This window comes from Cervus elaphus, chromosome 12, assembly GCF_910594005.1.
Source record: "Cervus elaphus chromosome 12, mCerEla1.1, whole genome shotgun sequence".
In the NCBI taxonomy this organism is placed as follows: domain Eukaryota; kingdom Metazoa; phylum Chordata; class Mammalia; order Artiodactyla; family Cervidae; genus Cervus; species Cervus elaphus.
Window position 1 is genome coordinate 71,441,927 of NC_057826.1, and position 25,333 is coordinate 71,467,259.

A 25,333-nucleotide genomic window follows, 5' to 3' on the forward strand; every position below is an offset into this window, starting at 1 on the left:
TTTACTTTGTTAGAAACACAGGTTCACATCTACACATGTTAGAAACCGTCTAACTCCGGCTGCTGCCAAAGGTCACACAGTGAATGATTTCAGTTGGGACGCTGAAAACCAGAGATGCTAACTCTCTAGCCAGGGCTCCTTCCTTATTTCATGTCCTCAATGACACTCAGGAGCACTGTGCTTGAGTGTGTTATTGTACATCTTAGAAACTATCTGTTGGCAATGCTGTGCTGTGCTTAGTAGCTTAGTCATGTCTGACTTTTTGCCAACCCCAGGCTCCTCTGTCCATGCTGATTCTCCAGGCCCTCCTCTAGGGGATCTTTCCAACCCAGGGATCGAACCCAGGTTTCCTGCATTGCAGGTGAATACTTCACCGTCTGAGCTACCAGGGAAGCCCATCCATTGGCAATGTCTATTGTTCTGAGCCTCTCCCTACTCACTCGGTCCTCTGTGTGTCCCTTCCTGGGAACCAGATGTAACCCAGAATGGTGTCTAGGACACATACAACACAGACCTCTGGCAAGTGCCTGATTAATTCTGGCCCCGTGGCTCACAGTTACCTCTGAGTAGAAAAGAGGCTGGGTTGATGTCCCTTGGAATTAAAGATTCCCTATGCTAAATGACGTTATATGCTCCTATTCAGGTGCGATTTTCTTTTCCTTATTTTTAAACTGTAAGATTGTGCAGTAGCCCAAATGCTGTCTCTGTAATATCTTATTCTGCTGCATTAAGGAGAAGGCTTGCAGGTGGATACAGAACTGAAATTTTCTGAGTGGGTTGTGCAGAATTGTCTACATCTAAGATGGAACACATTGGAACTCACTAGTTCTTTCTTTCCATTCCTGTTCTTTTTTTTTTTCATTCCTATTCTTTTTTAAGGAAAGATATTTGGAAAAAATTAAAATAACCTGTACATGGCCCTTTACCCCACTCCCCCATCTCCACATGCATGCATGCGTGCGCACGCGCGCGCACACACACACACACATCGTTTAATTTAGAATGAAATTAGAAGCAGCCCAGGCAGAAACTGTGCTGCTTGGAGAAGCTTGTCATTTTCTGGGCATTCCTGTTGAGTGGTTCAACAAGATCCTGACCCAAAGGAAAGTTTGGACAAGAATTTGAAAGAAGATGCTGGGGAGAAGAATTCCCAGAATGGGCCCCCGAGCCAGGCATGCATGCCATCATTGAGTTAAGAGTAAAGGTAGCTTTCCTTTGAGGATTTCATGTGAGCTAATTTGTATTTTGGAATAAAAGAAATAGATAAAAATAAAAGGCTATTCCTTTCCTTTGTAACGAAGCATGAAAGGGTTGAGACTGGGTTGTCAGCAGTGGCTCCTTGTACTAGAACTTGGATCTTTGTAGTCACTGGTCTCTCATTCAACACAGGATGCTTTGGCATTATTTGATGTCTTTGTGAGGTACGTGATAAGCTTCATCATTGTCAGTCATCAGATAAATCCCCAGAATGGGCCAGGATGGCCAGGAATACCAAAATGTGGGAGAGCACAAAGAAATAGGAAATTGAGAATATTCTAGGAGGTCCCCACAGCCAAGAAAGCATGCAAGTGATTCCACTGTAATGGGGCTGACTTTCCAGAGGAAATCACTTGTATTCCTTGTGAAGCCTGAGAGCAGCCAGGCCCGCGAGGGAGGCTGACTGTCCCAGGGTGCAAAGCCAAAAGGATAATCTAACATCCTGAGCTCTGATCCTTGGCTCTGCCTCGGGCTTGTCAAGCACCCTGGGGTAAGTCACTTACTGAAGCCAAGGCTGAGCTGTCAGCCACGCTTTCAGAGCACCTCAGTTCCCCACCCACTCACCTCCTCTCCTGGGGTAATTGTTTTAGAGAATGGGAACAGGTTGTTTCAACCTCTGTAACCTTGCCAGATTCACTGGAGCAAGCTGCCTCCTTTTGCTAGATGGGAAGAACTAACCTTCTAGAATTCTTTAGATATCACAGGGAGAGAGTCCTCAAACCATGTGATCTAAGGTGACCTGCTCCACCCTCTCTACCTGAGAGATCCTTTTGCTCTCATTGAGGATGGAGAAGCATCCATGAAAATCTCAACAAATTTTCCTGTGGGGCTAGGTCAGTGCAGCCTCACTACTCTGGGCCTGGCACAGAGACACCTGGGATGCTAGAGCTTCCTTTTAAATACTTTCTACATATTTCCTGATAGTATGTACATTTGCAAAAAGTTTAGAATGTCTTCTATAATCCTACCAACCAAAGCTAACTGTGATTGATGTAGTGTTTTATTATATTTTTGTGCCACGTAATGTAGCTTTCCATGCATGTTTATAAGTGTCTATAAACAAAATTTGGATAAATCAACAGTACACAATATTTTATACATCCATGAACATCTTTGTACATGTTCATTACTTTAAGGAAACCACATTAAATGCTCACAACCATTCTGTGACCTAAATAGCCTATTAGGTTCATTTTACAGACAAGGAAGCTGATGCACAGATTTGAAAGAACTTTGCAAAGTGACACAGCTAATAGCTTCAAATTCAGGTCTACCTGACACCCAAAATTAATATTTGTAACCAACTCATAATTACTTCCTGGGAGAAAGAAATAATTACTGCACATTTCCTCTTCCCATCTGTTAATAAACTGTTGTCTCAAGACATAGGTCAGGATTCTCCTGGGGTTTGAGTAATTCAGTAGTGATACATTCAAACCTTCTAGAGTAGAGGTATCTTTTTAAATTAGTGAAATTAAATGAAGTTAAATGATCAGCCTTGATCTAAAGTCACAGTATTCTCAGAAAGTATCTGGATTCAGTATGCCTGGTAATCAGGGACCCCTATTCATGAGACATACCTGTAAACGAGGATAGTTCATTTAATTCCTTATAATCTGATATAGATGAGTTGGTCCCTATTGTACAGATTTTTAAAAAATAGACTTTGCTAATCATCAGATATATATTCAGTTCAGTTCAGTCACTCAGTCGTGTCCGACTCTTTGCGACCCCATGAATCACAGCACGCCAGGCCTCCCTGTCCATCACCAACTCCCGGAGTTTACTCAGACTCATGTGCATCCAGTCGGTGATGACATCCAGCCATCTCATCCTCTGTCATCACCTTCTCCTCCTGCCTCCAATCCCTCCCAGCATCAGGGTCTTTTGCAATGAGTCAACTCCTCACATGAGATAGCCAAAGTATTGGAGTTTCAGCTTCAGCATCAGTCCTTCCAATGAACATTAGACAAACCCATTTTTACAAAAAGCCTGACCTGTACTCTTCAAACCTGCCAAAGGCATGAAAAATAAGAAAATACTAAGAAACTCTAACAGACCAAAAGAAACGGAAAACATATTAACTAAATGCAATGTGACATCCAGGATGGGACCCTGGAACAGGAAACAAAATTAATAGAAAAACTGGTAAAATTGAAATAAAGTCTTGAGTTTAATTAGCAATGATGAGCCAATGTTGATTTCTTAGTTCTGACAACTCTACTTAGTATTATAAGATGATAACTCTAAAGGAAATGGAGTGAGACTTTGCAGAAGCTTTCTGGACTATCTTTGCAACATTTTTATACATCTATAGTTATTCCAAAATAAAAATTTTAGTTCAAAACACTTTAAAAGATGACTGTTAATGTAGGAAAGGGGACAACAGTATAGTAATAAAACCCTGAACTCTACAGTAGCTGAGCATAAACTTTGTTCCCAGCTTCCTAGAACAATGGAAATGACTTCACACTGTACTGTGTATGTGTTTTACAAGTGAAAATACATTTTCTAAAGATGTGAAACTGCATCAGGGAGCTGAACATGAAAGAAACGGAGCATTCAGTACTTGGTCTGATGATATGTGACTGGACTGTTTTGACTCCTGATGTCGAAATGGAGACAGTCCTTTCACCGTACACCCAACAGCGTGTGCGTGTCCATGACGTGTATGTGGGGAGCATTTCCCTCCCCTTCAGCACCTTTTTTCCCTTTTAAGAGAGAATAGGAAATTTTGTCTTTCTCTGAGTCTTGTTTCTCATTTTGCTTACTATGAGTCCCAAGAAACACAGCGTGTTCTGAGCAGCGTCTGCAGGGAACTGTCCTCTGCCCAGTGCTGATCAGCATCACGCACAGAGGATCTAATCTCCACCTCTGTTCACAGGAGGATATACTATGAAGCCGGGGGAGCTGGCACAAGAGCCAGATCGCTGTGGAGAGTGGAACCCCTTCGGATAAGGTAGTGGAGCTTCAGGGCGGCATTCTTTTCAAGATTGTTTTTTTTTTTTTCCAGGACAACCTATTGTCTTAAATGTTACATTTGTTCTATATTAGCTGGCAAACTCTCAGAAGTTACCTGGCAAAGAGGTAAATTCTGAAATGTCTGTGACTTTTGTTTTTGCTTTTAAAGCACAGCGTGCACGCGCGCGCACACACACACACACACACACACACACAGAAACACACACACACACACACACACACGATTTCCAAGACTTCTGCTTTGACTCTGAAGTAAGCAGGCTCTATTGCTTGATCCAAGCCCCCAGCTCCTGCTACCCTTGCAGTGTCTATGTTATAAAAGGCAAGCATAGGCCTGTCCACTGAAAGCCATCAAAGCTCTTCTCCCATTTACTTTCCTAAATAGATTCTCTGGAACCCAGGTGAGTCTTCCTCCTCCCGGTAGCCTTGTGGGCTCCAAAGCAAAGTTAGCTTTAACTGACAGAGTGGTGGCTGTGATGGCATGAGGTAGGGAAGACTAAAACATCACTGGACATGTAGCTCTGAAGGAAACCGTCTTTATCAGAACTTGTCAGAAACAATGGGATGGAAGGAACAGGACACCAAGATTTTGGAGAAAGGTACTTGAGTGAAAACATGGCATCTCTACTGCAGAGGAGTTCAGTTACGCCCTGGACCTTTATTTTGCTGAGAGGGATCACAAGTTAGGCTAAAGCTAACCTGCTCGGGGTAAGAGCAGAGGGTCAGTGTGGCCACTTTTGGTTTTCTTTCTCTGCCTTTCCCTCTAGCTCTCTATTCCATCTCTCCCTGAACACATGTTCAAAATAAAATCTCTAGTGGGTGGGGGAGCCTCCAGGGGGTCCTCAAGATAATCCATTGGTGATCAGGAGAAAATATTAGAATTTCTCTTACACACATACAGGTACATTCAAATGTTTTTATTGAGGAACTCTAGAAGAGGCTGACTGAAAGACTATGGTGGCCTAAGGAGCACCCACTTGTTAGCTGGCTTGTGGCATTTATATTCTCTTTCAAGCCTGGTAAAGTTTTTATAGCAACATACTCTGATTTTTTTCAGGATGTTAGGGCTTGGCTCTTATTTAATGAACTTTTAAAAAAATAAAAACAAGTATGTATACATAGTTCCAGTTATGGTTCTTTATTTCCCCTGAGTCTTAAACATGAAGAATTTAAGGCTTCTATTAATGTAATTTGATTCTTTGATACGCCAAAGAATTAGATCAAGAGGAGAGTCATTTTAAAAATTGATACATGTATTTCTGAAACATTTTGTTCTAACTTAAAAGATAATTAGATACAGATTATTCAGTGAATAATTTCTGCCCTAGCACTTACCATGACTTTTGTTGAATGCCAGCCTTTTGATGTAGGACCATATGGTTCTACAACACATTCAGCATGAACTCTCACTTATCTCAATCATCTTATTCTGCTTTACTTTTTTCCGTGGAATTTAACATCTTGTAACATGCCACAATATTTACTTATTTATGTTTCTTTGCTTATTATTTGTCTCTCCCTGGTGAGTGTAAACTGCATAAATATTCTTATTTCTTTTGAAGAGAGGATTCTTTTCATTATTAAAGTAGGATTGACATAAGTATTATATTAGTTTTAGGTGTACAGTATAATGATTTGACATTTGTTTACATTGCAAAATGATTACTGAAGTAAGTTTAGTTATTATATGTCACCATTACAGAATTGCAACTTTTCTAGCAATAAGAGCTCTTAAGACTTACTTTCTTAGCAACTTTCAAATTGTGATGATAGTCAATAATATATATATTACTATATAAATAATATATATATTATTGACTATATGTATTACATAACATACATATTACTACCATACTCTACCTTACATACACCCCCATGACTTATTTATTTTATAACTAGAAGTTTGTCCCTCTTGATCCCTTTTAACCATTTCTCCCAACTCCCCAACCTGCCTCCTCTCTGACAACCACCAATCTGTTCTCTGTCTCTGTGAATTTTGTGTTTTGTTTGCTCGTTTGTTTTGTTTTTCAGATGCCACATATGAGTGAAATCATATGGCATTTGTCTTACTCTGTCTGATTTATTTCACTTAGTACCCTCAGGATCCATCCATGTTGTCACAAATGGCACGATTTCATTCTTTTTATGGCTGAATACTATTCCATTGTGTATGCATATATGCCACATTTTTTTAATTGATGAACACTTAGGTTGCTCCTATATCTTGGCTATTGTAAATAATGCTGCAATGAACGTAGGGGTTCGTATGTCTTTTCAAACTAGTGGTGGTAGTGAAATCCTTGAGTGGAGATCGTGCATTTGGAAATGCTTCACTTTCCCAGAACCAGGTTTCTCTTCAAAAGCGTGCTTCTCATTTTTGTGTGTGATTTTTAGCATCAAAACATTTCAGTGAAATGAAGGAAAAATTGGAAGCTTGGAACTTCCAGTTACATTAAACCATGGCCCACAGGACCATGTTCCTTGTTGGTGATCTTTTTTTTTTTTTTTTTTTTTAATTTTTTTTTTTCTTTTTTAATTTTTTTATTAGTTGGAGGCTAATTACTTCACAACATTTCAGTGGGTTTTGTCATACATTGATATGAATCAGCCATAGATTTACACTTATTCCCCATCCCGATCCCCCCTCCCACCTCCCTCTCCACCCGATTCCTCTGGGTCTTCCCAGTGCACCAGGCCCGAGCACTTGTCTCATGCATCCCACCTGGGCTGGTGATCTGTTTCACCATAGATAGTATACATGCTGTTCTTTTGAAACATCCCACCCTCACATTCTCCCACAGAGTTCAATAGTCTGGTCTGTATTTCTGTGTCTCTTTTTCTGTTTTGCATATAGGGTTATCGTTACCATCTTTCTAAATTCCATATATATGTGTTAGTATGCTGTAATGTTCTTTATCTTTCTGGCTTACTTCACTCTGTATAAGGGGCTCCAGTTTCATCCATCTCATTAGGACTGGTTCAAATGAATTCTTTTTGACGGCTGAGTAATATTCCATGGTGTATATGTACCACAGCTTCCTAATCCATTCATCTGCACTGTTTATAATAGCCAGGACATGGAAGCAACCTTGTTGGTGATCTTAAAGGTTAGAAGAGAGCTCACAAGAGAATGCCATGCTGAGTTGCAGACAGACACTTGATCTTGGCCAGAAGACTGAGAAGTGATGAGTTGTAGGCAGATACACAATCCTAGAGCAAGCCAGAAGTCAGGGGGTGTACTTTAGAAGGGTACTGAGTCAGAGCATATGTAAAAATGCTCAGGATAAATATTGAAAAAGACCTATTTTTTGTGTAAATGCAATTTCTTCTCTCATCTGTCCAGCTGGAGCGGCAGTAACATCAGATGGGGACAGGCTTTCCGACTCCGGCATCTCACCACAGGCCACTACTTGGCCTTGACAGAAGACCAAGGCCTTATTCTGCAAGACCGGGGAAAGTCGGACACCAAGTCGACAGCCTTCTCTTTTCGAGCATCCAAGGTGAGGTGGATTTTGACTTTACTCTCAAAGCGAAAGCTGTGAAACCTCCAGGTAGAACTATGACTGCAAAGAAAATAGGCTGGAACAAAATGGAATTGGAAATTAGACCAGTGATAAATATTTTGTTCTTTTATCTTTTAAATTGAATTCATAGAGGAATGTGTACCCTGGATGAAGATTGAAGTCTTAAGAGAAAGGCTTGAATGGAAAGTGGAAAGCCCTAAAAAACAAAAAGTATCACAAGAATGGACAGTGTTGCACTAAGGCTACTGGAAAATGTTATTGTTGCTTAATACGTTCTGAATTGTTTTTAATACTTATAAGTCTTACTAGGGCTTCCCTGGTGGCTCAGATGGTAAAGAATCTGCCTGCAATGCGGGAGACCTGGGTTCAACCCCTGGGTTGGGAAGGTCCCCTGGAGAAGGAAATGGCAACCCACTCCAGTACTCTTGCCTGGAAAATTCCATGGACAGAGGAACCTGGTAGGCTGTAGTCCATGGGGTTGCAAAGAGTCAGACATGACTGAGCAACTTCACTTTCACTGAAGTCTTATTGCTTCACTCCCATATAGCAAAGATAATGTGGAGGCAGGAGTTTCAGTGTTACATTTATTTAAATCAAAGAAGTAATTTCTCTCAGAGAGATGCAGAGAAGGCTTAATTCTGGACATGGCATCGTCTTGCAGTTGTTCGTATTATACAGAATTACTAGTTCCTTTTCCTGGGTTGTCTGTTTTCTGCATATCTCTTAGCTCTACTGTGCCTCCCCTGCCTCTATGAAGAGCAGATTCTGTGGTAGCTAGGTTAACCCCAAGCATGTAGATTTGCCATTTGATGTGTAGAGAGAGAAATATTTTTTTAAACTGCTGTCTTTAACGGTCAGCCAGGTTTTGACTCTGTGTCACTCAGAGTCTGATCCAGCTGGATGGTCAGAATCACACGCTGAGCTAGCTCCTGATGTCCAGTTTGGCACTCTGTCACTTTATGATTGTTCTGGAAAGAGCACCCAAGCGTGAGAAGGGCTCTGCACGGTGTACGCATAGTTATAGCAGCACACACTCTCTAAGAGGCTCAGCATCTCCGTCGGGAGCTTCATCTCTAGCTTCACTCTTCTTTGCTCCTTTCCAGAGACACATCTTGATTTGTGTTCTCACCACGATTTCCATAAAGGGTTATAGATGATTCCATTCGTGTAGGACTTGGTGTCAGGCTGACAGCTGAATGTCCATGGGGACATCTCTGTTTCATAATGAATCAGAAGAGGCCAGCTTTTCAGCACCACCTTCCTTGAAGCAGGGATTCAGACTCCTTTTCTCCTCTTTTATAGTCCTAAAGTATTTGAGGCAGAGAATCTCTTTGGCTTAGAGGTTTTTTTTTCCCTGGTTACCCTCTATCAGAGTTAGGCTTTCCTGCACCCATTGTTCAAAGATTAAGAAATGAGAGCTTAAAAAAATAAAAAAAATAGAAGAAATGAGAGCTTCCTGGGACTTCCCTGGTAGTGCAGTGGTTAAGACTCTGAGCTTCCAGCACAAAGGCAAGGGTTTGATACCTGATCAGGGACAAAAGGTCCCACATGCTGCATAGTGTGGCCAAAAAAAAAAGAAGAAATGAGAGCTTTCTGCCTTAAATTTCCTTCAGGCGTCTCCTTCTCTCTGCTTCTCTTCTAATAGCGCATTAGCTCCGTGACTCCATTCGGGTTCTCAGAGCACATCTCCATTTATGTTACCCTCACTTTTATTTTTTTAAGTTTACCCACACAAGAAGGATTTTAAATTCAAGTTTATGACCATGGAGTAAAACATTTTTGCCTCCAGGAAATGAGTTAGGGCTTTGCAATTGGCTAAAAGGAGCAGCCAAACAAAACAACAGGATAGTTCTAAGAGCAGAGAGGAGTCTTCCCATTCTTCCCTAAGAGACAACTCGGATGTGGAGTGTGGAGGGAGGGCAGGCGGGGGAAGCCAGGGAGGGGCAGAAGATAAGAAGGGACACATCATGGACGATGACCAAGTAAACGCCTTTCTAATAAGAATGCCAGCTTGGCTTGTCCCCTCTTTGAGCATTCCATCCCGGTCTTCTCAGCCCTGGACCAAGCCCGACTTGGAGACCTTTACCATTGCAGAAGGAGGCTTCTCTTGCAGAAAAGTCAGGTGGCCTTCCAGGCAGCTGGCAGGATCCTGTTCCAAGGGGACTCTTCCCTTCCATTCCTTTCTTGGCTCAGCCTCACGGAGCATGGCTCAGCGCTGTGCTGCGGCCTCTGTGGGAAGGCAGAAAGGCTCAGAGCACCACAGAGAGTCTCCATAACACTCCTTTCACTTGGCACCACTTCCGGCCTGTGAGCTCATTTTACCCTCAAAAGGCTCGTTGCTTATCTCTGCCTGATTCCCACGCACAGGGAGGCCAGCAGCGGATGGCTGAAAGGCATCGTGGTACCAGGGGCTGCCCACATGGCCGGGCTGGACAGAAAGTCGCCCGTGAGTCACATTGTCCTATGCGCTTGCATTTCATTGGCGTCACGGTGTTGGAGGTTTAAATAACTCTCAGTGCAGCAGTATTCAGCCCAGTTACCTCTATTTTAATCTGAAAGAAACTGAAATTAAAATGTCCTAGTCTCCCTGTCTGATCAAGGTAAGGCTGCTTCCCCCAGGAGATCTGGGCTTCCTTGGGATATTGTGTGGGCAAGGCATTGGGCATCTTAGCCGTGAAGCTGCACGGGAAGGAAGAACATGCGGGAGCCCGTAATTCTGTCATCAGCAATCTGAAGAGCTCATGGGGGAGAACTCTAGAGGTGCCTTGATTTCTCTGGGCCTCCAGACTCCTCCTCAGCAAATGCCTTTTTAAAATTTATTTTATTTTTGGCTGCACTGGGTCATCACGGCTATGTGCTGGCTTTCTCTAGTTGTGATGAGCAGAGGGCTACTCTCTAGTTGCACTGTGGGAGCTTCTCTTGTTGAGGAGCATGGGCTTCAGTAGTTGCAGTGCACTCCTTAGTTGGCCCACGACATGTGAAATCTTCCCGGACCAGGAATCGAACCCGTGTCCCCTACATTGGCAGGTGGATTCTTATCTACTGGACCACCAGGGAAGTCCCAGTAAATGTCTTTTTATCATGCTTGGCGCAGGCTCTCTGCCTTAAATATACTCTCTACTGTGCTTCCCCTCCCTGGGGAAGAGTGATGCTCCCCAGCAGAGGGATTAGTTGGCTCTGGTTTTCAACAGCAGGAAGGTGCTGCATTGTCTCACTAGCTCTGGGCTCTACCAGTGTTAGGCGAGGGAGCAGACAGCAGAAAGTTGTCTGAAATAGTGGATCAGGTTCTGAGAGGTGGCACAGGCGTTGGGGAGACTCACTGGGAAGGCTGAGAGGGGGAGATAGTGTGTTCCTTTTGCCTCTGTGAACGAGATTGAGTGGGGGCATTTATCTGATCTTCTCTGTATGCTGGAGAACCTGGAAAACAAGAGAAGAGACTCCTGGAAGGAGCACCATTTAGGCTCCTACATTTCTAGGAGGACGTTGGTGAGCTGGGCTGTGAGTCATTGGCAGTGGTGGGCTTCCCACCCCATGAAACATTAAGTTGCGTTAACCCATGACAGCTATGACTACATGATAGGGGGCCTGGAGACAGCTGCAGGTATGTGTTCACATCCTCAGCAAGATGCCCTTACGAGGAGGATGACAGGTATCCATGTGAATCTTGTACCCACAGGACAGGACAGGGACATGACTGAGCCTAACTAGAAGGGGTCAAAGTCGAGCATCGGCTGCAGTGTTGCTTGGTTCAAATGGAATCAAACTGTGGTCTCTGAGCAAACTGTGTGACTGAGCAGAAAGGGATCTTGGTCAGAGCTTGCACTCCTCTCCTTCACCAGGAGATCCAAATCGAAGTGGGGGTCTGGAAGTTGTTGAGGGCTCTGAATTACAGCCTTGCACCTGTTCCCTCAATCTGGAAGGAGTAGGGTGTCAGAGCATGGGTCCCAGGTCACCTAGAGCTGGCCTTGACTCCCATCTACCCTCTGTGGAACCTTGAACACAATTCTTATTCTAGTTGCACCTCATTTGAAGTCTGTTGTGAAAGATGCCCTAAGAGCTGACCCCTGGGGACTTCCCTGGCAGTCCCGTGGTTAAGACTTCTCTTTCCAGTGCAGAGGGTTCCAGATGGATCTCTACTTAGGGAGCTAAGATCTCACATACCTCCAAGCCAAAAAACCAAAAACATTAAATAGAAACAGTATTGTAACAAATTCAGTGAAGACTTTAAGAGCCAACCCCTGCCTACCCTGCCACAATATCTCTGGCCACCAGCTCATGCTTGCCTTGAACTCTAACAAACTAAGTACATTCGTTTGAACATGGTGTCTTTTCTCACAGCTAAACCTGTAGCTAGAATACCTTTTAACCCTCCATGTACCATAATCAGCAAACTCCTCCTCATTCTTCAGACAAGTGTCAAGCACCCCTCATGGGAAGAAGGCCTTTCCCCGCTCCTCCAGAAGGGCCCTTTTCATGACTCCGTTATAGCCATCACTCACTTGACTGGGAGCCCCTAAATGACAAGGAGCACACATCCCTCCCCCCGCCTTTTCTGCACCTCTGCACCCCACACAGAGTGGAGCGTGTAGTAAGTTTGAATATCACGTGCCGAAAGGTTCCATTAAGTGTGGTTGTACAGTGAGATCCTTTCCAATTTAACCTCCATCCTCTTCATAGAATTTTATAGTCATTGTGTAATCATTTTCAATCACAACACAACCCTGCAAACATTCAAGGAGAGAGATTCATTAATTTGAACATTGAAGTCAAATTTCTGTGAACTTGATTTCGCATCATTTTCCCATGGTCTTGACATTGCAAGGCCATTCCCCAAGGATTGTCGGGTAATGTAATTTAATATTTACTCTGGCGCAGCAGTGCTGTCTATTTAGATGTCATGTCTCCAGGTCAGTTTATAACACTCAGTTCCTTTCGGGGAAGGATGAATTAATAATATTAAAGCAAGTCTTATTATATGAAGCCAATCACTTTTTAGCTATGTTTTTAATGACTCTACCATAAGTCTGGAATGATTGAGATAGAATCTCAAATTTTGCCTCCTTTATTACAGAAAGGCAGAGAGCTATCACTGTTCTCAGAGAAAATTTTTTCTCAGTGTATAAAAACAATTCAATTCAGTCAACATTTGTCAAATGCTGTCTGCTATATCCTGGGGTCTGTGTTCTTCACCAAAAATGATACTCCCTTTAAAAACTGCCCACTGCGCGCTCTGCTGTGTGCAGAAAGCATGCTTGTAGACCGGATCCTCTTCTACTCTTTAACCTCAGCGGTCCCACCGGAAACAAGAGGGCAGTTGGGTTCACAGCGTATCCCTCTGTGAAATCATGGGCACTGATGCAGTGCTGTTTGTACCTGTCCCCTTGCTTGCTCTGCAAGTTCTCAGTTGGGGAAAGAGAGGGTATGGAGGGAAGGGGAAAGAACAAGACATGGACCTTGAGATTCAGTCGTCCCCAGACACCACCACTTCCTGCAGTTTCAGTTGTTTTTAGGTATTTATTTTTGGTTGTGCTGGGTCTTCATTGCTGCGCATGGGCTTCCCATTGTGGTAGCTTCTCCTCTTGCAGAGCACAGGCTCTCGGCACATGGGCTATAGTAGTTACAGCCCCTGGGCTCTGTGGTGGGATTCTCAGGCTCTAGAGCACAGACTCAGTAGTTGTGGCACATGGGTTTAGTTGGTCCATGGCATGTGGGATCTTCCCGGACCAGGGATCAAACTCATGTACCCTGCATTGGCAGGCGGATTCTTAACCACTGGACTGCCAGGGCAGTCCCTGCAGTTTCATTTTAAATGAAATCTACAAAGCATTTTAAAAATTTAAACCAACAATTTCCCAAATCTTAATTGTTGCACATGGGCCAGACAGAGAGGTAGTCAAGAAGAGCCTTGAACTTTGGAGTTAGAAGAAACCTGGGTTTGGATCCTGGCTCTGCCTTTGCTGTTTAGCCTTCCTGTCCCTGATTGTAAAAGCAAAACAAACAAACAAAAAGCAGGAGTGAAGAAGTGTGTCTTGAAGGACTCTTGTGAGACGAGGAAGATGACCTAAGAGACTGTTTCCTTATCCACGAAATGGCAGGAGTGCTGCTTACCTGAAGGTGATTGTGTAGAGAGGGACTGACGAGAAAGAGGAGGAAAGAGCCCAGCACAGTCACCTGCTCAGGACCTCACTTTCCCTGATGAGACAGACAAGCCCGCTCCCCTGGCATGCTGGAAACAGCGGAGGGCTGTCCTTGGCCTCCCACCAGCAGAGGCCCTGCAGCCAGCCTTGGGGCCAGTCAGGCTCCTAGCAGCGTCCTGCAGTGTGCAATTTTTTTAAGGCCATTCTAAGACCTCCCACTTGAAATCAGAATTTCAAAGGGGGACTATATTGGTGGGAAAGTGAACCTAAAGGTAATTTCTGAGAGTTAGTCCTGGGAGTTTTAGGAAGCAGTGATCTGACCAGCACTGTGTTGGTGGCTGACTCCAGCATCCATGAATGAGGCCCATCTTCCCATGTTTCCCTTTCCTCTGAATCTTTTTTGGTTGCTTCCTGTCTGTGAAAAACTACTATCTTGTCCTCTGTGGACATAGGTGGCTTAAATATGTCAAGTTCAACAAATTCCTATCTAAGTAATAAGCATGAATTAGGACCTACTCTGTTCCAAATATCATGCTAGATTTCTATTACCATAGCAAAAACTGGTCTGTCTCTGTGTCTGCATTTCTTTTCAACCCATCATTTACCTTGTGGCTGGAACAATTGTTCTAAAATACAACCCTTGTGTTTTCCCTGCTTAAAATTCTCAGTGGATTCCCATTACCTGCAATAGCTTTTCCCAAGAGGTGTTCCAAACAATGATTTATGAAAAAGATTTAAAATGCTATGTTAAACAGTTGAATAGGTTGTTTTGGTTCCTCTTGTTCTTCTTTGTCTTTTACTGTAAAACTCATAACAATCTAGTTTATGCTATCCTAACATTCCCTTTACCTCCTGAAAGAAAATACAGTACTGTCGGAAGTCCTCTTTTCCCACAGAAAGTCTGTAAACAGCGTGAGTTTGAGAAACATGCACCTGTAGGATAAAGTCAGAGTCCTTGTTGTTCAGGTCTTTTCTGGACTTCACCATCCTCCCTGCCACACTACCCCTATCTTACTACAATGTTGTCCCCTTCCATATTCCTCATCTCTCCTCTTTCCCCTGGCCATGCTCACATCAAGCAGCAATTGGTATAAAAGCATCCTGAAGTCCCCAGGCACGGTGAATTTTTCTCTCTTCCAAATTCCAGTTGCACCTTCAGTATATCACTTTGTTGTCATTAGTGGTTTGTGTGTGTGACTCCTAAAGCTTATACATTAGAACCCAGAGTTATTTTTCATACAATAATAACATGTATTTTCAACTTCTTTGTAACAGCATCCTAATACCTAAAACATTAATATAATCAATGCTTAACTGTGCTGATGGTTACCATTCAAAAAGTTATGACCAAATGACTAACAGGCTTTGGATTTACACTTGGTTTTGCATTCCCTTTCATTACTTACAAGCTATAGGGCTTTGAACAAATTGCTCCAACTCTGCAAGCCTCAGTTTTATCATCTATAAAATAGGAGAAATAAAAACAGCAGGTCCAGTGAAAGGTTTAGAGAAAATGTTTTTAAAGTGTCATGTATAATACATATCACTGTGTAGGCCCTTGGTAAATTCAAATGATGGTGTTGTCATTATAAAGTACTTGGCAAAAATGCTTTGCTCAAAGTAGGCATTAAATAAATACTTGTTCCAGTTGCCTTTCCTGTCCCAGAAATTTTAAATCAATCTGGAGAGCAGCAACTTATCATCTAAATACGTGTTTATGTGACAATTGTTACGTGGTCACAACCATTTTCTTATAAACTCTCAGTGGAGACAAGGGATAATGATGATTATTCCCTTCAACACATGGTTAGGGCCAAGTAACCTGTTCCTTCTTAGAATCCGCTCATCATCTAAGATATGGAAGGTTGATGCAGATACACAGATAAATTGATGCCCACTGACCAATAAAGAACAAATTATTTGCAGCCTAGCAGAGCTTAGTGTGAAATGTAAAGACCAACAAACCTCAGTCTTGCCCTTGGAGGATTTCCAACCAGGCAGGGGATAGGAAGTCTACCAGCAAAAGATTCCTATCACAGAAGATGGTAAAGAGCCTTGAGAGAGAGCAAGGGAGGTGCCATGAAATTAGAGGACACGCACAGTTGGATCTGGGAAAGGCTGATGGATGAGATGTAAAAATGCAGAGATGAAGTAGAGGCATTCCGAGCAAGGAGAGTAATGTCAGTAAAGGCCCTGAGGGAGGGAATACTTGATATAACACACAAACATAATCCAGTTTGGCTAAAGCATATAAGAACTTTAGAGATGAGAATTGTGTTCTATAGGAATTGGGGAGTTACTGAAAGGGAGTGATCAAAAGACCCCTATCATATGGGAAGGTTCCCATAGGAAGATTCCATAGAGGAAGGTTCCAGCCATAGAGTAAATACATCTGGGCCACATTCAAATGAAGACAGAGGGTAGAACATTCGTTCATGACTTAAGTCAGAAGCTCACCCACCTGTGATCAGCCAAGTCCAGCTTCTGTGTCTCAGGATGCTCTCATTTCTTGAAACTGTGTCATTGTTGTGTAGTTGTGGGTAGAGTTGGCTTCAGTGTTGGTTTGTTTGTATACTTTGGTTTTCATTTTTGTTGCTCCTGTTTTTCTTTAAATTAGAAGCAGTCCCAACAATACTGGCCATAGAACTTTGGGAGTTGATGCCGTTTTGCAAAAGCAAAGACACAGAGAGACAGTCTATTCTATTATCAATAATGATCCGTTTATTTTAGAGACTCTAAAAAACAAATCTTAGTATTTATTTTGGCAAAGTAATATTTAAATCAATGAAAAGTGATAAAACAAGTGAAATGATCATAATCACTCATCATTCGGGAATATGTGCTATTTTAACTATGAGCTCTTGGTAATCACCGTAATTATTCATACTTAACAGTTGTAGTGTATAATATTTTTATTTTGCTGCATTGTCTTTGGTTAGAGAATAAGAGATGAAACCTTTGGCATATTTTAATTATATCTATTGGTTTGAGTGTCTATACTGCTATGGATATTTTTGAAATGAAAACGAAGTATCCATTATTTTATAGAATAAATGCATTCTTGACCACTTGCCTGTGGATAAATCCTTAAATATCAAATTCTGTTTTCCCATCGACTTTGTTATAAAATGAGAAATATTTTCCTTTGGAAATGTTCGTTTTGAGAAATGTCATCTTGAACAATCCAACCAGTGTTTCAACATATGCTTAAAATAAGAACGTTCTTGCAGTGTATTAATATCGCTCAAAATGATCCTATAAATGTGTGCAAAATAACTAATTTTGCTTGAGAGTTTGAAGGAAAGAAATAAGAGCCGAAATGAAAAAATACACATTTGAAAGAAAAATGACTCAGTTGTATACATTTGTTCCTTCAACATATGTTTATTAAATAATTGATAGGTGTGGATTCTCTGCATTATCGTTCCATTGCTAAGTCCTGTCTGACTCTTTGTGACCCCCATGGACGGCAGCTTTGTATTAGGAATCCAAAACTAACAATCATCTGGCCCAAATCCTTCATTCTCATAGCCTGGCAAAAGGAAAACATCATATAAAAGAGCATATTTACATTATGGTTTGTTAAGTACTCAATGGAGGGATGGGACTCTGCTGGAGAAATACAGTAGGAGAGATTAACTCTACCTTCACAAAGAAGGTAACACCTCAGCAGGGTATTCAAGGGTGTAAAGGAGTTTGGGGCCATGGGAAGAGCATAGTCTCTGGAATCAGACTTCCTGGTTTAACTCTTCCTCTTTCACTACTTCTTGAGTGACTGTGGATAAGCTATTTGTTTCTCTGTTCCTTCATTTTCTCCTCTGTAAAACTGGAATATTTGTAGCTACATCAGAGGCCATTATGAAGAGCTGGCATATGTAACAAACTTAAGAGCCCTGCCTTGCACATGGAAAGAGCTCAATGCCTATGCTCCTGTCGTTCCATCATTAAGAATGAGAGTAAGGTTGGCACAAGCAGAGGACACAGCATGCTGCATTTTTATTCTGTGAAAAATTTAAAATGTGCCTAGCTAATGGCTTTTACAAATGAGCAATTTAACGCAAGATGTAGAGAAGAAATGGAAATAGGATAGGGCCATTCAGAGGCCCTGATTAATGAGGAGGGAGACAGAGTTACTAGACTACTACTTGACTCACTGTGATAGGCGTCTTAGGTTGTGCCCTAAATTTCTCCATAGGGGAGTGGTCAACAAGATTTATTCTATGAAACAATGGATACTTGATGCACAAAGGGAGGATACACACCTGGTACACAGAAATTCCCTTTCCCATACTAGCAGGGAGTTTTGTGAAACAGTGGCAATTGAAGAATGAAACCCACTGACTGCAACACACAGCTGAGGAGGCCATAAAGAACTAACATTGGGCTTCCCTGGTGGATCAGTGGCTAAGACTCCATGCTCCCAATGCAGGAAGCCTCGGGTTCAATCCCTGGTCAGGGAACTAGATCCCATATGCCCCAACGAAGATCAAAGATCCCACATGTGCAACTAAGACCCAGCACAGCCAAATAAATAAGTATTTTTTAAAAAAGAAACTAAAAATATAAAAGAAGCTAACACAACAATTACTGCATTAGACTTAAGGCACAGTAGCCCTCTTCCTGCTGCAAGAGTCTGTTTCCTCTGCTGATTTCTAGAAAAGATATTTTTATGATTTTAACAGATATATTTAAAGCCCCAAATGAAGGCTTTTGTATAACTATTAAAATCATAGAAGGTACAACTTGCTGAAAATAAGTTATTTGGCTATTAACGGTGAGTTATTAAGGTATCTGGGCTTCCCTGGTGGCTCAGAGGTTAAAGCATCTGCCTCCAATGCAGGAGACCTGGGTTCAATCCCTGGGTTGGGAAGATCCCCTGGAGAAGGAAATGGTAACCCACTCCAGTATTCTTGCCTGGAGAATCCCATGGACGGAGGAGCCTGGTAGGCTACAGTCCACGGGGTCGCAAAGAGCACGACTGAGCAACTTCACTTTCACTTTACTTTCACTTTCATTAAGGTACCTAAGTCAGGATAAGGAAAAGTAAAAAAAAAAAAACATAATGGAAAATTATATAAAACCAGAACCAAAGAGAGACCCTATAGGCTGCCTCCATTTCCCATGGATATAAATAATCACTAACATAGCCAAAACATGAAATCCATTGATTTTACAATTAGCAGCAAATAAGGGAAGCAAGCCTTTCTAAAATCCTGGCTTGGACAGGCACATCATGATTATCCTGGTAATCGGTTCCTTGACTTACAAATTCTGCACCAGTGACCTGTTTTATACATTGCATTTCTATTTAATCAGACATGCCTACGTTTGTTTCATTTTCTGTGAAATAGGAAATCAAGGAGAAATTGGATTCCAGTCACAAGCGAGATATAGAAGGCATGGGAGTCCCAGAAATCAAGTACGGAGACTCTGTCTGCTTTGTCCAACATATAGCCAGTGGTCTGTGGGTGACCTACAAAGCACAAGATGCCAAGACATCCCGCCTGGGACCTCTGAAAAGAAAGGTAAGGGATCAGACAGGCTGGAAGCAACTAGGCATGAGAAGTGATTGTGGGAATAAGGTGGGCATGATGGATTTTTACTTCTTAGCTTCCCAGATGGCTCAGTGGCAAAGAATCAGCCTGCCAATGCAGGTGTGGGTTCGATTCCTAGGTCAGGAAGATCCCCTGGAGAAGGAAATGACAACCCATTCCAGTATTTTTGCCTCTAGAATTCCATGGACAGAAGGGACTGGCAGGCTACAAGTCCAAGGGGTCGCAAAAGAGTTGGACACAACAACTAAACAAAAATTCTTACTATTCTGAAGAATTATTTCTGTGACAGAGTGTGTAGCCTAGTGTGGTTACTCTGACTTCATATTCATTGTGGAAAAGAAAAAGTTAAATAGATGACAAATCTGTGAAGAGGGGATAGAATATGTTCCTTGTGCTCTAAAACCTGTACTAAATGACTTTTAGTGGTATGCTGTTTGGGGATTATCCACATCATTGCTCCTTTCATTTAAGTGGATAATTGAGTTACTATGCAGTTTTCATAATATACAGACTAAATAGAATCCCTACAGAGAGATGCAGATTGCATGATAACAAGCATACAGGAACCAACATGCAGAAAGATGAGATACTGTTGAATGATACTATATCCACAGAGAATGGATCCAGATCTCAGTGACCTGTCACAGCCTGTGACAGTGGGAAATCTGGCTTAAATACACAGAACATCATTTTTTTTCCAGAAAGTCAACTGCCATAATAGGGTTTCTTTTGATAGGAACCAGGAAATAGATGCTCAAGGCATGCTTTAAAAAAAAAAAAAAAAAAAGCCCTTACAAAACACAGGTCTGGATAGTCAAGGAGTCCCATGATAAGGTTCTAGGAAACATTGTACACTGTAGTTTGTATAGGTCAGCCTAATATGGAGGTGATGAAAAATTTCCCAGAATGCTGATTATTGTAAGAAAGGAGGTTGGGAGGAACTCATAAGGTAATAGCTTATTTTTGTGCAAAGTAAAACTTACGAGGAAAAGGGAAAATTATGAAAAGGAGATAGAAAACAGAATACGAGGCCACAGAGACTCGCTTGTAGAAAATAGAATACGAGGCCACAAAGACTGCTTGTATGAGCCCAGCCCTTCCTCTGCCAACAATTGTAAAGGCTGGACTAAACATGGAAACAAATAAACCATCTGAAGGTTTCAACAGCAAGGCACCCAGGACGTGAGTGCTGAAGATCCCACGAGAATGGAAGTGCACTAAAGTGAGTTCCTGCTCTATCACCACTTTGGCCTCAGTGTCTTGCTGAGTTATCACGTAAGGAATGGGATCACCAGTTCTATGGGTTGGAAAGCCATATTTGTGGTAAGGTCAGCAGAGGTTTCTGGGACTTACGGGACCATATTCCAGAGTGGAAGAAGCTGTAGAAGCATGAACTTGAAATTCTAAGTGCAGTTTCTCCCAGTATCTTAAGCTGACCATGAGTAGGGTATAAAGCTAAGATGGCAAACAGAAAAGGATATTTCTCTGTGGTGGAGAAGAGCAAAGCAGAGATGTGAACAGTGTGACAGTACTAGGGAGACAGAGGTTGGGGTGCAAAGTCCCTTGGGCTGGAATGGCCTTGAACATACAGTAGACTTTCAATTGAGTTCCAAATAAGGGCTCTACCCCAGGAGTAAGGGCAAATGGAAAATAGATGCCAAAATCTGATCATCTCCCCTAACAACCTATCAGGAGAAAATGCAATCCTCTGAAGAGTATGATAATATCATCTAGAGTTTCCACAATTTTCCACACCTACTAAGATAAAGATGATATTGAAATAGAGTAGAATTTGTAGATCTGGGCTCTAACTCTGGATAGGTGGGGACACACTTGAAGGACCCTGTCAACTAGGGGAGACCCCAGTTTGTGATGTTGGTTTATTGTGCCTGTCCCTGCCTTTTTCTTCTGGGACCATAGTCCATTAAGTCCATTTAACTGCTGGAGTGTGGATTTGGGAGATGCTTTCAGAAACTCTCTCTAAATGATGCCATAATGCTAAGCCTTTGTCAGGGTTTCCCAGCTCCATTTCCTGAAGAACAAGTTAAGTTCTCCTCTAAAAATACAAAGGATGTCCAATCTTGTTAATTGTTTTAAAAACAAAATAGGAATTTAGAAAAACCAGTGGGTGGAGAAGGAAATGGCAACCCACTCCAGTATTCTTGCCTGGAGAATCCCATGGACGGAGGAGCCTGGTGGGCTACAGTCCATGGGGTCACAAAGAGTCGGACACGACTGAGCGACTTCACTTCACTTCACTTGGAGACGAGACTTGGAGGAACCACAATAAAACCGTGGATAACTGACTAAAGTCTTAGGAGGAACTTGGTCACAGTTGATGTTAAATTGAGAGAACAAGTGTCTGGGACTTTTCTGCCACTGGTGTAAGAAAATCAAGCTTTGTCTAAGATTAACCCAAAAAATACGCACCCAGGTTTTTACTGTAATAAAAATTATCATGTATTGGTTGTGTGCCAAAAAAAAAAAAAGAAAGAAAAAGAAAAACCAGTGGGAAATAGACATAGTGAGAAACCTGATGAATGGTAACTCACCTTTAAGGAAGCACTCTCTTTCCATTACCATCTTCGGCTTCTGCTTTCTGATGTCAGTTATGGAATTCCTCCAGGAAAAAAAAGGACCTTAGGACCTGAGCTGCAGCGATCAATAGGACACATAATAACAACGTTCTAACAGCTGCATTTCCCCCATTTCTCATTACATTCTTGTTTGACTGGCCGGTTTGAATGTGTTATCTGAACGAGCAAAACATAAGGAGGTGGGTCTTTAGGGACCCAAAAGCTGGGATTAAGGCCAGAGTAAACCTAGTGAGATGTATTGCCAAATCTAAATGCACCATTGATAAGCAGTTGCTGGGAATCTCAAAGTAATGTTTTGAAAGAGTTGGTGAAATCCAATAGTAAGGGCATCCTTTGCTAATGCTTAAGCTACGGTATATAGATGAGATACAGGTCTCTTCAAAAATGAACATAAATTTATGCAAGCCAGCATGCTTCTTCCTGGGTGAATTCATTAAATCAGGGTGCATTTTCAGAAGAATACAAAATGAGAGATTTTCACCTGGAAAGGAGGAAATAGGTTGTTTATTTGTGCTAAAAATGAGAGATACCAAAAATCCTTATTCTAAAGATATTTTTTGGAGCCACATGTTTTGTTTAATTGACATATTTACTGACTGACTCCCACCCCACCTCCCTAGGACCTACAGATATGCCCCATTCACTTACTCACATCAAGCGGAAGCCATGCCAGGAAGTTGAATCAGAATTTGACCCTGACCTGAATCAGGGTCAAACCATCCCAGTTAATAACCACACATATTTGGTTGGCCCTTTCAAGAGGAAAAAAAGCACTGACCTCCACACCAAAAGCTGCTAGCCCCATTTAGAAAAAAAAAAAAAATGTATCATGATGTCATTGGTGAGCAATAAGTGTACTTAACTTCCTAACAACTGATCTGAGATCCGTAATATGCTGTCCCTTATAACAAATATTCATTTAATACCTTTTATATTGTAGGTAACATGCTAAATGAATGACATGTAAATCATCTAGTCTTCCAAACAAACCACTAAAGTAAGTCTACCTGCAGATGGTGAAGTCAGAGCAGAGAGAGGTTAAATAATTTGCTGAAAGTCACACTGCTGAGAAGTGACTTAGAAGAGTTAGATGTCAGGTTGGCTGGTACCTAAGCCCATGCTTTCAACCCCTCTCTCTAGCTCCATGAGAAGCAAACTACTGTCTCAGGCTGCTTCCCTGGTTCCAGTCAACCAACCCAGTGTAGCCATCCTTCAGGAGAGAAAGTCACACCTCATCCCAGTAGAAAGTTTTAGAGGATTTTACTTTAACTTATCTTTCTACTTCCTTGGTTTATCTCTGGAGAAAAAGGCTCTGAACGTAGTGATTTTTCTCATTTCCAGAGATTAGTTTTTGTGTTCTTTTTAAGAGAAAAAAATCTATCATAAAACTTGTTTTCACCCATTCAAATTGGCCATCCAGGCCCAAGGAATTTATTGTACCTCAAACCATAGTGGCACATAAAATTTTGTTTTCATCAAAGCACTGTGTCTCAGGAATGAATCATATGTCAGTAATAGGGTGTATGGGCAAATAACTTTGTTAATGTCCCACTTTCAAAATGAACGCAGGGGAACTTGGTCCATTGAAGGAATACAAGGGATGAGGAAAATACTGCAAAAAACATTAACTGTCCAATGTAACCTGGCCCTGGTGTCCTTGGCCCTGGGATAGGTCATACTCCATCAGGAAGGCCACATGGATGATGGGTTAACACTTCAGCGATGCCAGCGTGAGGAGTCCCAGGCTGCTCGGATCATCCGGAACACGACCGCCTTATTCAGCCAGTTTGTAAGGTACGTGAGTTCCTTCCTTTTCTCTACTCATGGGTTTCTATTTTGCAGCCATCCGATCCCACCGACCACCCCTTTTAATACTATGAATTTTCAGGAAAGAATTATGTACCAGCAGAGAGTTCTACCAGAAAGAGCTTGGGATTGAAACTTATTTCCCAGTAGGTGAGCTCCTACCAGCTTCACTCTTGGCCCAACAAATGCCCAAGCCTCTTTAGTTGGTTTCATTAGTTGGTATTCAGGTTGGCGCCATAAACAGCCAAGGTCTTCTTAAGAAAATTAAGTGGAAAGAGATGGAGCGCTGTAGGTCCCCTTTGTATTAGTGCATGAACAGGGGAGGAGAGAGAAAAAAATGGATCTACAACCTCTGTGCTATGTAGAAAGGTTTTCTACATCTTTCAAAATTGTTGCTATGGTTTGGACACATGGAGATTTGCATGGAATGCTTGGGTCACCCACCTATGACTGGGACTTAAATGGGGAAAGTAACTTAACTACCTACTTGGATCATAATCCTTCCAGCCTCAACAGTGCTGCCAGAATAGAATTCTGGATTGTATTCACCAATTAACCACAAAAAAAAAAAAGATTCTGTTGTAAACAGTGCAGTGTTGCAAGCCATCCTTCTCTCATAGGAAAATCTCTCTAAAGCCTCGAGGATTTCAATTGCATGAAATGAGAAAAAAATGCTATGCCTTTATTTTCCTTCCTGTTGAATCACTGTGATCCAAGGGATATGTATTAGCTAGGATACAGGCTAAGCTGCTATTGTGGTTCGGAATAAACTTATTTCTTTTTCAAGTAATAGTATAGGGGAGGCAAGTGGTTTAGGGAAAACAGACCATCCTGCTGCTGGGACTCAGTTTCCGTCTGTCTTGCTGCTTTGAAATTTCTATAGGTTCTTTAAGTATGTCCAGTCCAGCAGCATCACCTGGGAACTTGTCAAAAATACAAATTCTTGGGTTTTATCCCAGGTAGACCTAATCAGACACCTAAGAGTGGTGCCTCAGAAAAATTGAGTTTTGATGGGTCCTCCAGTTGTTGCTGATGCATGCTAAAGTTTACAGACCACTGCCCTGTGATAAAGGTTTTAAACTTGTCCAGGTATTAGATTCATCTGGGAAGCTTTTAACATCATGATGCCAAGGTAGCATCTTCAACCAATTACACCAGAATCTCTGGAAAGTGAGAGTGAAGTCGCTCTGTCATGTCTAACTGTTTGCAATCCCATGGACTGTAGCCTCCCAGGCTCCTCTGTCCATGCAATTTTCCAGGCAAGAATACTGGAGTGGGTTGCCATTTCCTTCTCCAGGAGATCTTCCTGACCCAGGGATTGAACCCAGGTCTGCTGCATTATAGGCAGACGCTTTACCATCTGAGCCTTAGAATCTCTGGGATGGGGTCCAAACACAAGCTTTTTATTAGAGCTCCCCAGATAATTCTACTACCCAGTCACAGTTGAGAACCAACTGTTCTGGTATGTATTCTTC

General features: G+C 42.0%; 1 protein-coding gene and 1 non-coding gene across 14 annotated transcripts in view; both read left to right on the plus strand.

Moving 5' to 3' along the window:
- The window catches only part of RYR3 (ryanodine receptor 3), a 548,224-nt gene that overhangs the window by 250,197 nt on the left and 272,694 nt on the right, over positions 1-25,333 (plus strand). For all 13 annotated transcript variants that reach the window (XM_043919301.1, XM_043919310.1, XM_043919307.1 and 10 more), the window contains exons 9-12: positions 4,142-4,216; positions 7,583-7,739; positions 19,252-19,425; positions 23,725-23,846. In XM_043919301.1, coding sequence (XP_043775236.1) covers positions 4,142-4,216; positions 7,583-7,739; positions 19,252-19,425; positions 23,725-23,846 — 528 coding nt within the window. The remainder of the gene's footprint in view (positions 1-4,141; positions 4,217-7,582; positions 7,740-19,251; positions 19,426-23,724; positions 23,847-25,333) is intronic.
- Positions 18,699-18,770, plus strand: TRNAW-CCA. The gene has a single exon. It is a non-coding gene; the product is annotated as a tRNA-Trp (tRNA).